Source organism: Chiloscyllium plagiosum, unplaced genomic scaffold (assembly GCF_037043375.1).
Source record: "Chiloscyllium plagiosum isolate Xiang-an unplaced genomic scaffold, Cpla_swu_hap1 HiC_scaffold_24, whole genome shotgun sequence".
Taxonomy (NCBI): domain Eukaryota; kingdom Metazoa; phylum Chordata; class Chondrichthyes; order Orectolobiformes; family Hemiscylliidae; genus Chiloscyllium; species Chiloscyllium plagiosum.
Window position 1 is genome coordinate 11,908,135 of NW_028270162.1, and position 14,776 is coordinate 11,922,910.

Below are 14,776 nucleotides of genomic sequence, written 5' to 3' on the forward strand. Positions count from 1 at the left end.
TCTACCCTTATCAACTGACGCAATTCCTGTTAAACTCGTTTCATTTTATTTTAAAAGATTTGCTCCATTAATAACAACAGGTGACAAACTTAGAACAAAAGTAAAGGACAGCAACAAATTTCAGTTGCCAGGACCTGCTTTGGTGGACAGTATTACTGTGGTACATTGTACAATTTAGGTGCACAATACAATTGTTCTTCAAAATAGCTATTTTTATTAATGAGCCCCTTTTTTCTTTAATTCTATGAGTTAGTCTCAAGGCTTCAATATTGCTTTATTTCAGACAGCTTCAAAATCATGGCTCTTTATCTGTTAAGGACTTGCACTTACGATGGTTCTGATGAAATGTTACAGATTTGAAATGTTAACTTGTTTGTCTCATCAGAAATGTTGCCAGACCTGAATATAGCCAGCATTTCCTGCTTTCAGTTGCAAATTCCCAGCATCTGTTTTGCAACCTTGGGAAGTACAAAAGCACATCATGATCTTCTGAATACATTTCAAGTATTGTCACTACTGTTACAGAAGTAACACGGCAACCAATTTGTATCCAGTGAAGTCCCACAAATTGTGCTGAGTTTGTGAAAAGACCATCCATTCTTGAGTTGAAGTTAGTTTTCGGGACTAATATTAGCCCAGGACAACTGGCAACGTTTCTCTGCCCTTTTTTCAGAATTGTGCCACAGGCTCTTTAATGTCCATCTGAGATGGTCAATGGATTCTGGCTTTAACAATTCATCCAAAGCATGGCTGATGTGCGCACAGACGGTTACAAGAAAATAGGTCTTCAAAAGCAAATTCTGCCTGAATGTTCTTATAGAGTCTAGCTTAGAGTGGTGCTGGAAAAGCACAGCAGGCCAGGCAGCATCCAAGGCGCAGGAAAATGAATCATTCCTGATTAAGGGTTTTTGCCCAAAACATCGATTTTCCTGCGCCTCGGATGCTGCCTGACCTGCTGTGCTTTTCCAGCACCACTTTAATCTAGATTCTGATCTGCAGCATCTGCAGTCCTCACCTTTGCCTGCCTGAATGTTCTTATAACATAAATTGACAACATATATAGGTAGGATGAACAGCAAAGGTCTTTTCTCTTCGGTGGGTTGGGTGGGGTGAGGGGGTGGTGGTGTTCAAAACTAGAGGGCACTATTTTAAGGTGAGATGAGAAAGATATAACAGGTAACATTTTCACACAGAGGTGTGGTATGTGACTGTACCTGGTACTACCTGCCTATTCATAAATTATGTCTGTCACAATCTGTGCCAAGTTGTAGTTAGTTCTTACCACACATGCACTTCATTCCAATTCAATCCAAGTAAGTATTTGCAACAGATATAGTATCATAATTTTAGATATCTACAGGCTAGGATTTTTACCATTGATTATGGGTGAGCAGAAAAAATTATCCTTTCCAAAACTTTCTTTTGGCAAAAGTTTAGAGAGTTCAGAACCTGTAAAACACAATTTGACCCAAAAATATCTGGAATAAGTTCATTTTAATTAAAAATGAGTGAAGAGTTTACAAACAAGTAAATAGAAGCACTGTGGTCATGGAATAATCTCACAATAAACCATAAGCAAGCATTGAAGACTATAAAGTCATAAGGAATGGGAACAGGAGGCTGTTGGACCCCTTGAGCTTGATCTACCATTCAATAGGATCATTGGAGATCCAAGTTACTCTCATCCACTTTCATGCCATTTCCCATAACCCTCGATTCCCCTTCTGATCAAGAATCTATCTATCTCAGTCTTAAATATACACAAAGACTCTGCCCCACCCCCCAGCTCTCTGTGGCAAGGCATTCCAAATACTCTCATCCCTCAGAAGAAATAAATTCTTCCTCATCTCAGTCTTAAATTGTCATCTCTTTATTCTGAGACTATACCCTCTGGTCCTAAATGTTCCCATAAGGGAAACATTCTCTCAGCATTTACCAGCATGAGCCTTTGCTAATAAACAAATCCCTCCATATCAGGGATCATCCTGGTGAAATTTCTTTGAACCATCTCCAATACTGCTCAATGGACTCCAGATATGGTCTCACCTTTTGCAGCTGCAGTGACTTCCCTACTCTTATAACCGATCCCCTTGAATTAAGGGCCAACATTCCATTAGCCTTCCTGATTACTTGCTGCACCTATGAGATGGCTTTCTGTGTTTTGCGCACAAGGACCCCTAAGTACTTTTGTGCTATTGCTTTCTGCAATTTTTTCTCTATTTAAATAACACTCCCTTTTGTTCTCCCTTCCAAAAAAAACAACTTGGCATTCTCCTACATTATACTCCATTTACCAACCTTTTGTCCATTACTTAACTTATCAATATCTCTCTGTAAACTCATTGTATCCCTCTCACAACCAACCTTTCCATCTATTTTAGTGTCATCTGCAAACTTGGCCACAGTACTCTCACTCCCTTCCTTAGCATTTCTTATAAACAATTGCGGTCCCTGCACTGATCCCTCTGGAACTGCACAGGTCATGAGTCACCAACCTGAAAGAGACCCCCTTATCTCCATTCACTGTTTCCTGCCCATGAGCCTATTCTCTATCCATGCCAATATACCACCTTCAACACCCTGGGGTCTCATGACCCAACCTTTTGTGAGGTGCCTTGTCAAATTATCCTTTTATTTTGAGCTCACTACTACCATCTCAAGGGCAACTAAGGATGGGCAATAAATCATGGCCAGTGAGGCCAGACCAGTGATGCCCATGACTAAATAAAATATGAATAGGTAGGTCTCCTACACATGAGCACCCATTCAACTTGTTCACAGCTCTCCAGCTGTGGTCTGACAACTGCCTTAGATAGTTTTAACAAACCCTTCCACCTTTTATAATGCATTACCTATGCATTAGGGAATCACATTTAAACAACTTTCAGCTCCTCTATCCCTCCAGCTAAAATGATTAACTCCACATTTCCCCACATTATATTGCCAGGTTTTTACCCACTCAACTTTTTTATCCCCCTCTGGAGCCTCTGCTTCATCCTCATTGCTTGTTTTCCCATGTACATTTGTGTCATCTGATAACTTTGCAACAGTAAATTCAACCTTCCTCATCCAAGTTAACATAAATTGTTAATTATGGCCGTAGCACTAATACCTGTGGTACCCCACTAGTTACAGCCATCATGAAAATACCAGTTATATCTCAACTCGCTGGCATCTATTTGTCAGTCAATCCTCTATCCATAATAATACACGACCTCTAACACCATGGACTGTTATTAAGCAGCCTGTGTGGTACCATATCAAATACCTTCAGAAAATCTAGATGTGTTACATCCGCTGCTTTCCCTTTATCATTCCTTTAGTTGACCCCCATGTCCTACAAAATGGCTTTGCAAACGGCACAGTTTTATTTAAGAATATAGTTCGCAAACACCTTCTCAAGGGAGAGAAAGTTAAATACTGGCCATGCAAGTGATCCCATTAAAAAAAATGGATAGCACTACAGGATTAATTTGTTTCTATAATTAGCAGAGGAGAAATGGAAAACTCGGGTTTAATAGCTTGTTGAAAAGGTGGCACCTCCCACAATGCTGGGGCTTCAGGCTGGATACCAAGTTAAGGGGACCAGTAAAAGGATGCAATGGTGACAGATTCAACTGTGAGAGATAATCTGATGAGGGAACATATTCAGGGCTCTAGGAAAAAGACGAGGAAGTTGAATTAGGTGAATTGCTCTTGCAGAGGCACTTGTATGTCAGGCTGAATTACTGCCTTCATTCCTGCAACAAACCTGTGAAATGGAACTCACCCCAATTCAAGTTGTCAATAGAAGCTCTTTCGGAACAAGTATAGCTTTGATCCAGCACCACTTTGCCCTCAATCTTAGAATGCCATGAGAAAACAACAGTGTACATAGAACATAGAAGAATACAGCGCAGTACAGGCCCTTTGGCCCTCGATGTTGCGCCGATCCAAGCCCACCTAACCTATACTAACCCACTATCCTCCATATACCTATCCAATGCCCGCTTAAATGCCCATAAAGAGGGAGAGTCCACCACTGCTACTGGCAGGGCATTCCATGAACTTACGACTCGCTGAGTGAAGAACCTACCCCTAACTTCAGTCCTATATCTACCCCCCCTTAATTTAAAGCTATGCCCCCTTGTAATACCCGACTCCATACGCGGGAAAAGGTTCACACTGTCAACCCTATCTAACCCCCTAATCATCTTGTACACCTCAATCAAGTCACCCCTAAACCTTCTTTTCTCTAATGAAAACAGCCCCAAGTGTCTCAGTCTTTCCTCATACGATCTTCCTTCCATACCAGGCAACATCCTGGTAAACCTCCTCTGCACCCGTTCCAGTGCCTCCACATCCTTCCTATAGTATGGCGACCAAAACTGCACACAATATTCCAGATGCGGCCGCACCAGAGTCTTATACAACTGCATCATGACCTCAGGACTCCGGAACTCAATTCCTCTACCAATAAAAGCCAGTATGCCATATGCCTTCCTCACCGCACTATTTACCTGGGTGGCAACTTTCAGAGATCTGTGTACATGGACACCAAGATCCCTCTGCTCATCCACACTACCATTAGCCCAGTACCCCATCTTTTTGCTATTCTTCCCAAAGTGAATCACCTCACACTTAGCTACATTGAATTCCATTTGCCACCTTTCTGCCCAGCTCTGCAGCTGCTCTATATCCTGCTGTAACCTGCCACATCCTTCCTCATTGTCAACAACTCCTCCGACTTTCGTATCATCCGCAAACTTGCTCACCCAACCTTCTAACCCCTCTTCCAGGTCATTTATAAAAATGACAAACAGCAATGGTCCCAAAACAGATCCTTGCGGAACACCGCTAGTGACGGCACTCCATGAAGAAACTTTGCCATCAACTACTACCCTCTGTCTTCTTCCATCCAGCCAATTCCTAATCCAAACCTCCAACTCACCCTCAATGCCATATCTCCGTATTTTCTGCAGTAGCCTACCATGGGGAACCTTATCAAACGCCTTACTAAAATAATGTTGGTCCTATTTAATTAACCTGGAACTGGTTGAGTGCCCAAACTGTCTTCACAAAATATCTTTCACAGTCAGTGTACACAACACTTTTATTTGCATGCTTGGCATAGGTTAGATTTGAACTCTGCACCCAATGGCAAAATGTCAATATCTGGCCCATCAGACCATGGTTCCTATATATCTACTTTATCAGAAATCAATACTTGCACTGCAGTGACAGGATCCAAATATATTCAGCATTTATGTAAATTTACATGATAAAAGGGAGCTGAGTAGGAGCTTCTAAGAGGGTGAAATGGGCAGGAATCATTTCTAGCTACTTAACAACGGTCAGTACAATTATTATGGAAAACCTTTAGTAAGCTGGAAAAGCAAACATTGGGGTGGCTCTAGCACGAGACAAGTAAGCTACGCAGTTTTAAAATTTGTGAATAAAAATGGTCCGTCAGGACATACACAGCTGTGGGCAGCAAAAAAAAAAAACCCAAACCAGATGTAGCTCTATTACACAGGAGAGTTTTGATGCAGAGATTGCCCTACAAGGAAAGATGGAATGGAAATTATTCCCTGAAAGGAGAATCATACAGTTTCACAGCATCGAAACAGACCCTTCAGTCCAACTCGTCCACGCCGACCAGATAGCCTAACCTAATCTAGTCCCATTTTGCCAGAACCTGGTCCATATCCCTCTAAACCCTTCCTATTCAAATACACATCCAGATGCCTTTTAAATGTTGTAATTGTACCAGCCTCCAACACTTCCTCTGGCAGCTGCCCCTTAGGTCCCTTTAAAATGTCTACTAAACCTATACCCTCTAGTTCTGAACTTCCCCACCCCAAGGATAAGACCATGTCCATTTACCCTAGCCATGCCCCTCATGATTTTATGAATCTGTAACTAGTTGAATGGAACGTGTTAGGCCATGTTTGGAATAGTGTGCGCAATTCTGGTCTCCTGTAGCAGAATGATGTTGTGAAACTTAAAAGGGTTCAGAAAAGATTTACAAGGATGCTGCCAGGGTTGGAGGTTTTGAACTGTGGGGAGAGGCTGAAAGCTGGGGTTGTTTTCCCTGGAGTGTCAGAGGCTGAGAGGTGATCATATAGAGGTTTATAAAGTCGTGAGGGGCATGGATAAGATAAATAGACAAGGTCTTTTCCCTGGGGTGGGGGAGTTCAGAACTATAGGGCATAGTTTCAGCATAAGAACACAAAGATATAAAAGGGTCCTAAGGGGCAACCTTTCCACACAGATGATGGTGCGTATATGGAATGAGCTGCCAGAGGAAGTGGTGGAGACTGGCACAATTTTAACATTTAAAAGGCACCTGGATGGGTATATGAATAGGAAGAGTTTGGAGGAATATGGGCCAAATGCTGGCAAATGGGCCTGGATTAGGTTAGGGTATCTTGTGAGCATGGAAGAGTTGGACCATAGGGTCTGTTTCTATGCTGTATATCCTCTGACTTTATGACTACATTGATACATAGGAAGTTTCTGACAACATAGACATCCCAAGGAATCAAGAAACAGAGGACCGACCATTTTGAACAGAGGTGAGGAGAAATGTTTTCACTCAAAACACTGTGAATCTCTGGAATACTCTAACTGAGAGATGTTCAGTGTTTTGTATATTCAAGTCAGATTAACAGATTGTTGGATGCAAAGGGGTTTAAGAGGTATGAAGTTACTGTGGGAAGGTGGCATAAAGGTACAGGATCAGCCTTGCTACTTTAGAATAGTAGAACAGACCTATTCCTACCTCTGCTCTTAAAGGAAAAGTCAAAAGGAACATTGGCTTGTTTTTGTGGAAACACTATTCCACATCTCAGAGATATAAAGCTCCACAGCAGGATGTGGAGCTAACACTTTGGGATCATTGCAGACAAGGCAATACTGCCTATTCAAGTGGATTCCAACTATCTCAAATTAGCACTTGAATATTCTCTCTTGGGGGTCTTGACCAACAATTACCTGTTGAAATGATCAAAGGACAGAACAACACTTATTGACCATTTACAGGATCACAACATGAGCATGTTTTGCCAAAGGAAGTAATTCTGCAGCTATGGAGAAATTGAGACATCAACGAACACAGAAGGGGGAATGTAATTGGGACTTGATTATTTATTTCAGAAGTTGAATTTGGGGATGACAGTATCACTTAATTGGACTGTAGATGTGAGATTTTCAATGTTGTTGACTGAAAAAAATAGTTTGCAGCCAAGTTGGAGGTGGTTTACAATATGGTCGTGTGTAGAAATGGTACAGAATCATTTGTCTCAATCTTTATTTAGAATTTAAAAACTTGGCTCCTTTCATGAGGTTTGAAACTATAGAGACAATCAATAGGACTCAAATTGGACTGTTGCAAATCTGCTGATTCAAGCACTCCAAACTGGCTTCCAAGGAAAAGCAAAAAAAAAAATTATACTGCTCATCTTGAAGGCAATTGAATAGCATCTAGTGACTGGGTCAGGGCACAGGAAAGTGCTGAGAATGTGCACTGCAAACAGAGCAGTCCAAACTAAATAACACTCAACTGTTTGATACAAACTACCTGAAGACTGAAGTCTTTTATTTATAGGATTTTCTTGCCAACATGCAACAACATGTTCCAGTACACAAGATTAGATTCCCTACAGTGTGGAAACAGGCCCTTCGGTCCAACCAGTCCCACCGACCCTCTGAAGAGTAACCCACCCAGACCCATTTCCCTCTGACTAATGCACCTAACACTATTTAGCATGGCCAACTCACCTGACCTGCACATGTTTAAACTGTGGAAGGAAACTGGAGCATCCAGAGAAATTCCACGCAGACACGGAGAGAATGTGCAAACTCCATACAGTTGCCCGATTGAACCTGGGTCCCTGGAGCTGTGAGGCAGCAGTGCTAACTACTGAGCCACCGTGCCGCTGCATCCCTTCCCCCCCCACCCCCTCGATGAATGCAAAAATAGGGATAAAGATGTGCGAATTTAAGACTGAGATGAGGAAGAATTTCTTCTCTGAATAGGGTTCCTTTCCACAGAATGTTGTGGAGCAGAGTATTTGAGCATACCTAAGAGATAGATAGCTCTTGATTTCCAGACTCAACCAGAATCTATGAGGAAACTGCAGGAAAGTGGATGCGAGAAATGCCAGATCAGCCACAAAGCCATCGAATGGCAGAGCAGGTTTTCAGGCCAAATAGGCTACTCCTGTACCTATTTCTTATAGTTTTATAAACACAAATCTATACAGTTATAATGGAAGACTATAATTTCCAATTGTTCCAGGAATGAAGGGACTTCAGTTTAACAGATAGGTTTGAGCAGCTGGGACTATTGTTTTGAGAAATCTGTGAGATGATGCAATCAAGGTATTCAAAATCATGAGCGGTCTGAACAGAGAAACCATTCTGAGAGCAGAAGGACAGAAAACTAGTGGAAATTGATTTAAGTAAAAGAATCAATGGTAATAAAAGCAAAACGAAATTTACACAGGATGGCAGGTGGTTCAGTGATTAGCACTGCTGCCTCACAGCACCAGGGACCTGGGTTCGATTCCAACCTTGGGCAACTATCTGTGTGGAGTTTGCTCATTCTCCCAGTGGGTTTCCTACGGGTGCTCTGGTTTCCTCCCACAATCCAATGATGTGCAGGTCAGGTGAATTGGCCACGCTAAATTGTCCACAGTGTTAGCTGCATTAGTCAGGGGTGTATATATAGTGTAGGGGGAATGGGTCTGGGTGAGTTACTCTTCAGAGGGTTGGTGTGGACTTGTTCGGCCGAAGGGCCTGTTTCCATATTATAGGGAATCTATTCGAATCTGGAGTTCACTAACTGACAGCATTGGGATTTAATCTTGGTATTCAAAAAGGATTTGGACAATTATCTGAATGGAAAGAAATTGCAGGGCAGGAGAACTAGCCAAGTTGCTCTGTAGCAGCCAACAAATGTGATGGCCAAGTGGCCTCTTCCACTGGTGTAACTGATTGATACTGTGGCAATGTCTACAGATACAGAGTTTCAGCAAGGTGATGCCACATTGCCTTAACTGTACAGTGTTGACAAATAAAGAAGGTTAAGCACAGATTTTAGTTATGCTTTAAAATGATAGAAGGGTTATAAAGACATGAATACAGAAAAGGTCATTGCTGCTAGTTAGGATGTCAATAACAGAAGGTGGTCATCAATAGTGTTTGACAGAGGTGGATTGCATTTTAAAAGTTGATGGTTTGTTGCAACAGGGTTATAAAAATGTTCAAAGTCAAATACTGCAGCTGCTGGAAATCTGAAATCAAAAGAGAAACTCTTGGAGAAACTCAGTAGGTCTGGCAGCAAGTGTGGAGACATAAATAGAATCAACCCCTAGAGTTCAATGAAGCACCCATATTGAACTGAGATGTTTCTCTCTCCATAGATGCTGCCTGATCTGCTGAGTGTCTCTAGCAATTTCTGTTTCTATACTGATCGCTGCTTCAGCCATTTCCTGTCACATTCTATCCTCTGGGAGAAGGTGGATGAAAACTTTAAAGTCAAAGTCAAACACAAAGCCAGTGGATATGAATTTGGATGGTCATAGCAAAGGCCACGCAAAAAAGCATACAAATCACCTTCAGAACTGCAAATTCCTTCACAGTAATTGAGGAACCTAGAAGCTTTTACATTAATAAGGTTGATGATGGGCAACAGATTTAACTTTTCTTGAAATGGTAGAGTTACAAGCACAAGCTGCATGGCCCTTCTTAAATCTAAATATTCACAGATCCTGGAATATGGTGCAAAATAGGAGACAAAAACACCCATTATAGGCACCTCAAGTGATCTATCAAAGAGGCTACACACATCAAACATTGGTGCTTAAAACTCATAGATCAATACTTCAGCATTACCTCCACCTGCCACCACAAACATTAACATCACTTTCACCTGGGATGCTGCTAAAGTGAAGGACAAGAGACATGAATGGTTTTCAGTCAAGCTTTTAATGAAAAGATTGTAAAATAAGAGTTTGATTGCTGTACATTAAGACTGTAACGTTTCTGAATGCTGAGTTCAGCATTCATTTGTCTATTTTTATTATATGACACATGACAATTTTGAGCTGCAAATAATGCAGCCCTGACCTGAATTCTAGCTTTTTTTTTTGCGCGAGAAAGTGACGATTTCAGAACACAAAAAAAAAGATAAATACTGTTACCCCAAGCTACGCAGTGGCAGGATGTGGAATGCTTGCCATGCAGTGACTTAGGATGAATGTGCATTGTGACAAGAAAGAAACACATTGTATTAAATACAACAAACATATTACATCTTCAATGCAAAGCCAATAGAGAAAAAAAAAATTGTCCAGTCTTTTGCAAATAATGTCTTCACAGGTTATGCGGTTTATGGCTATGTGGTAAGTCTCTGAGATTTTTTTTTCTGTAAAAGGTCCAACTTATACAGTTTCTTGCATATGGACTGAAACTTAAATGCAAACAGTGTGTACAGGATTCAAAAAAGAAATAAATACATTCATTACTGCAAATACATACATATATTGATAAAAAGAACACTGTCAAAAAAGTGTTAAGTTTGCACCATTTTTGTCAGAAAGAAGCATTCTGCTGAGGTCTGAGACTGTTGAAAGTTTACATGTAAACAATGAGATAAATACATAATTTTTTGAGTCACATGAGGTTTTTTCATACTCATTAAAATGTGCTTTGGTTTAAAAATAGTTTCTTTTTTGTGAATTTGGGTATGAGCTTTATTTTTTATACAACTCTGATAACTTTCAAAACAAAAAGGAACACAAAAAAACATCAACAGGAACGAATGACTACAGCCTATATTTTACTTTTTTTGCATGAGCTGCCTAGACCTCATCCGAGGCTCTTTGTGTGTATCTGAAAACAAAAGTACCCCCTCCCTCCCCACCCCATCAAAATCTTAAATATGAAACTAGTGTTCTGCTTCTCATTAAAATACAGAAAATGTCTCGATACATTATGACATTATATAAATGTAGTTGAGATTACTGCACTGTGCAGGTGCTGAACAATCCCTGAATTATGAACCTTTTATTGTCACAGTTTGGAAAGTTTACCATTTTTTAAATTTTTTTTAAATTTTCCTTTGAATAAAAATCTATCAACTGCAATTCTACATAACTACTTGAAAGGAAAGCTCCTGTACAATACCTTCGCTGTACACAAACATAATGTCATACTCGTTTTAAGTGCTGAGAACGGTACTGCACTCTGTTCAATTGTTTGAGCTGTAATCACTAGTTTATTTAGATCTTCGTTTCATCCCAACATATATATATATTAAACATATATATTTAAAACAAAAGAAAACAAAAAAAAATCTTGGGAAATAAGGAAAGACCATGTGGACTTGCTCCAGTGTCCCCTCAGTAAAACAAACTGGAATATGATCACGTGCTGTCCAAGTCATTTTTGTCAGCCCAAATGCCAAAACTAAACGACTCAACTTGGTTCATTTAAGAAAGGGGCCCCTTTCTTGTGAATCCCCTCCTTCCTCCGTACCTACACTCGGTTTGAGAGGTCTAACCAAAAAAAAAAGATATTTTTCCATCAGGACTCATACAATGTTCAAACTGAATCAATTATCAAAACGTGAAATTATCATTTAAAAAAAAAACACAAAAACCCTAAACCAGCCCTATATATATATTATATATATATATATATATATTTGTTTAAAAAAGCTTTCTGTATCTTTGTATTAGGGCATTTTAGGCGCTATTGTGACAGATACATTGTAAACCTTTTCCAAAGTAGTTGGAAATCTGTTCCAATCAAAGCCATCAAAATCTGCCTCTGCGTGCCCTGATTCACTATAGTCTTTGTTTCTATGCAGCAATTGTGAATTTGGTTTCATCAGGAATGTACAGCTAAGAGACAAAAAGCTCATTATCCACACACCTTGCTGCCTTCACTATAACTTCCGTACCATGCTAACAATAATGGGTAGGCCTTTACTGGCTAGCAGACCTATGTAAACACCAGTTTAACTCTTTCCACGCCATGCAGTTCATCTTCTCTTGGGTTCAGCAGCTCACCAATAAAAAGCTATTGAAAATACAAGCCCCATTTCCCTTACCCCACACACCCTTTCCCACCCTCACCACGGAACTGGCCATTAACCAGTATGACTGCAGCAACTCTGAAGCAGTCATGACTTCGAGTGTATGGCTCAACATTCAAACACTGTACACTTTTAGATAATTTGGTCGAGGCAGATAAAACGTACAAGTCTTATCTGGTCTGGTTTGGGAAAAAAAAATCAGCCAACATTCGGATAGAATCAAAAAGAGCTGGGATGGACAATGTCAAAATGGAAATACTAAATCTTAAATTCATTGTTATTACTTTTTAAAGAGATCTATCCCCCTTTTCCCTTGCAATATTATTTGACTAAACCTTTTATTTCGTACTTTTTCCTTATAAATTATCATTGTGAAGAGGTAGCAAGCTGATAAGTCACTTCAACCAGACTTGTTCAGCACAGGGAGAGGAGCTAAACTCGGGAGGAAATACAAAGGAAAATGTACCTAAGGAAATAACAGCAAGTCCAGCCTACACCAAACTACCCCAGCTAGATCCTCAACTTTCCAGTTTAAACATTCACATAAAAATTACAAAAGGTCCTTACTTCTTAATAAAACAAGCACCTCGAAGCTTCGAGGATTCTTTTTCTTCCCCTAAACAACTATTGGAAACTAAAGACCCCGTTCCCCGATCAATCAATCACCCTCCCAACCCAGTTGCTCGTTCTCCCATTGAAAACATGTTGTAAAGGAGGCTGGAGAGATGTGGGAGAGGAGAAAGAAACATACACACACACACACACACACACACACACAAAAATATATAATTGAGGTTGGAGTCTTTGGCTTATGTTGGTGAGGTATGCATTCTCATGTGGCTTATCAGGTTGCGTTGCTGCGTGAACTTGCCACCACAGATTTGACATTCGTAGGGCTTCTCGCCCGAGTGGACCCGCATGTGCTCGGTCAATCGGTACTGCCGCGTGAAACGCATGCCACACTCCTCACATGCAAAAGGCTTCAAGCCCAAGTGGCTGCGCATGTGGCGGGTCATGGTGCCCCGTTGGGTGAACATCTTCCCGCAGATGTTACACGGGAAGGGCCGGGACAGCCAATGGGTCTTCTCGTGTTGCCGCAGCGTGGAGGGGTCCCTGTAGCTCTTCTCACAGACTGAGCACTTGTAGGGCCGTGAGTCGCTGGGGTACGGCGGGTTGGGGGCAGCCAGGCCACCATCCACCTCCTCCTTCAGGTACAGTTCCTCTTCGGTGTGGCTCTCCACGTGGGCGTTGAGCTGCTCCGAGCTGGGGAAGCCCTTGCCGCAGGGGATGCACACGTACAGGTTGTCGCCGTACCCCGCTGGCTCGAAGCCGTCCTGGCCCGGCCTGTAGCCGTGGCCGCCACCTCCTCCTCCGGCCACTGCGTCCTCCTCGCCGCTCTGGGCGCTGTCCTCGCTGCACTCTCTGCCGTTCTCCTCCTCCCCTCCCTCCTCCTCCTCCACCTCATCATCCTCTTCCTCTTTACAGCGCACGGCGTGCTCAAAGTGACGCCCGGAATCCCGCTCCAGCGACTTGACCAGGGGACCCATGATGACCCCGTTGAGGAGCGAGGCCCCCTCGTCCCGGCAGTTGGCGCCCTCCGGCCTGCCATACACCTTCTCCTGCTTCAGCCAGGGGGCACCACCCCGAACCGCCAGGCGGAAGCCCTTGGGCTGTCCCGTGTCGGCCAGGATCTGGGCGTCAGAGGCCAGATCACTCCTCTCCGGGCAATCACTGTTCTCTGCTTTGTGAGGGTTGGCGGCGCCATCTTCGAAGGGGGCACTGTTGGTGGTAGAAACAGAGGCAGGATGCGGAGAGCCGCCTTGACTGCACTCTCCGAGCTGCATGTCTTCCTGAGACATGTGGGGAGGGACCGAGGGGCTTTTCTTGGACAGGTCCAGGCCCAGCATCTGCTCGTGCTCCCCCTTGTTGCTGTTGGTGCTGTTATTAGTATTGCTGCTTTTGCTGGTGCCGCCGTTCTGGCCGAGAGAGTGAGGGTTTCCTTTGTTCGAGCTAGCGAGGTACAACTCATCCCCGGTGACTTCCACCCGGTGCAGCTCCCCAGCCTGGAGCCTCTGGAGAGCCTCGGGGGAGCCCGAGTAGCGCGGCTGGATGACAGGGGCAGAGGGCAGCCGGTGCCCTCGCCCGGGTTTCCCTGGGCCTGGGCCCACCAGTTTGCCGTGCAAAGTCTTGCCGATGCGCTTCATCTTCTTCCTGCACACGGCGGCGAGGTCGTGGAGCTGGAGGTAGCTGGCCGCCGTCAGGAGGGCGTTAAAGTTCTGCTCGCTGGCCTGGTCCGTGCCCAGGAGCTTCCCGGTGTAGATAAAATCGAGGATCTGTCGGAAGATGGTGGCGTTGACCATATCAGTGTCCAGGTTGATCAAGTTGTCATGGAGCACGAGGGACTTGAAGTACATGCTACTGGCTGCCAGGATGTTCTTGTGGGCACGGAACAGGGCATTCTCCACCACAATGATAACGTCACAGAAGAACCCCTTGCTTCTCTGTTGGTTTAGCTGCAGCAGCAGTTGTTTGGCGTGATTTGGGAGCTCCATTTCCACCTCTAATTCCTCAAACTTTAACCACCTGGAAAATAAAAGCAAAATAACAAACATGCTTAAACGTTATTAGAAAAAGCATTGAAAAGACTTTATGCGCGTGCCCTCTCATCAAGTTGGTGTTCCCCAATACTTG

At 42.8% G+C, this 14,776-nt stretch overlaps 1 protein-coding gene across 5 annotated transcripts in view; it reads right to left on the reverse strand.

The window, feature by feature from the left end:
* Positions 1 to 9,953: 9,953 nt before the first annotated feature.
* hic2 (hypermethylated in cancer 2) overlaps positions 9,954 to 14,776 on the reverse strand; it is an 80,502-nt gene continuing 75,679 nt past the window's right edge. For all 5 annotated transcript variants that reach the window (XM_043715365.2, XM_043715362.2, XM_087999898.1 and 2 more), the window contains one exon: positions 9,954 to 14,668. In XM_043715365.2, the coding sequence (XP_043571300.1) occupies positions 12,895 to 14,637 (1,743 nt within the window). In that variant the 5' untranslated portion in view covers positions 14,638 to 14,668 and the 3' untranslated portion in view covers positions 9,954 to 12,894. The remainder of the gene's footprint in view (positions 14,669 to 14,776) is intronic.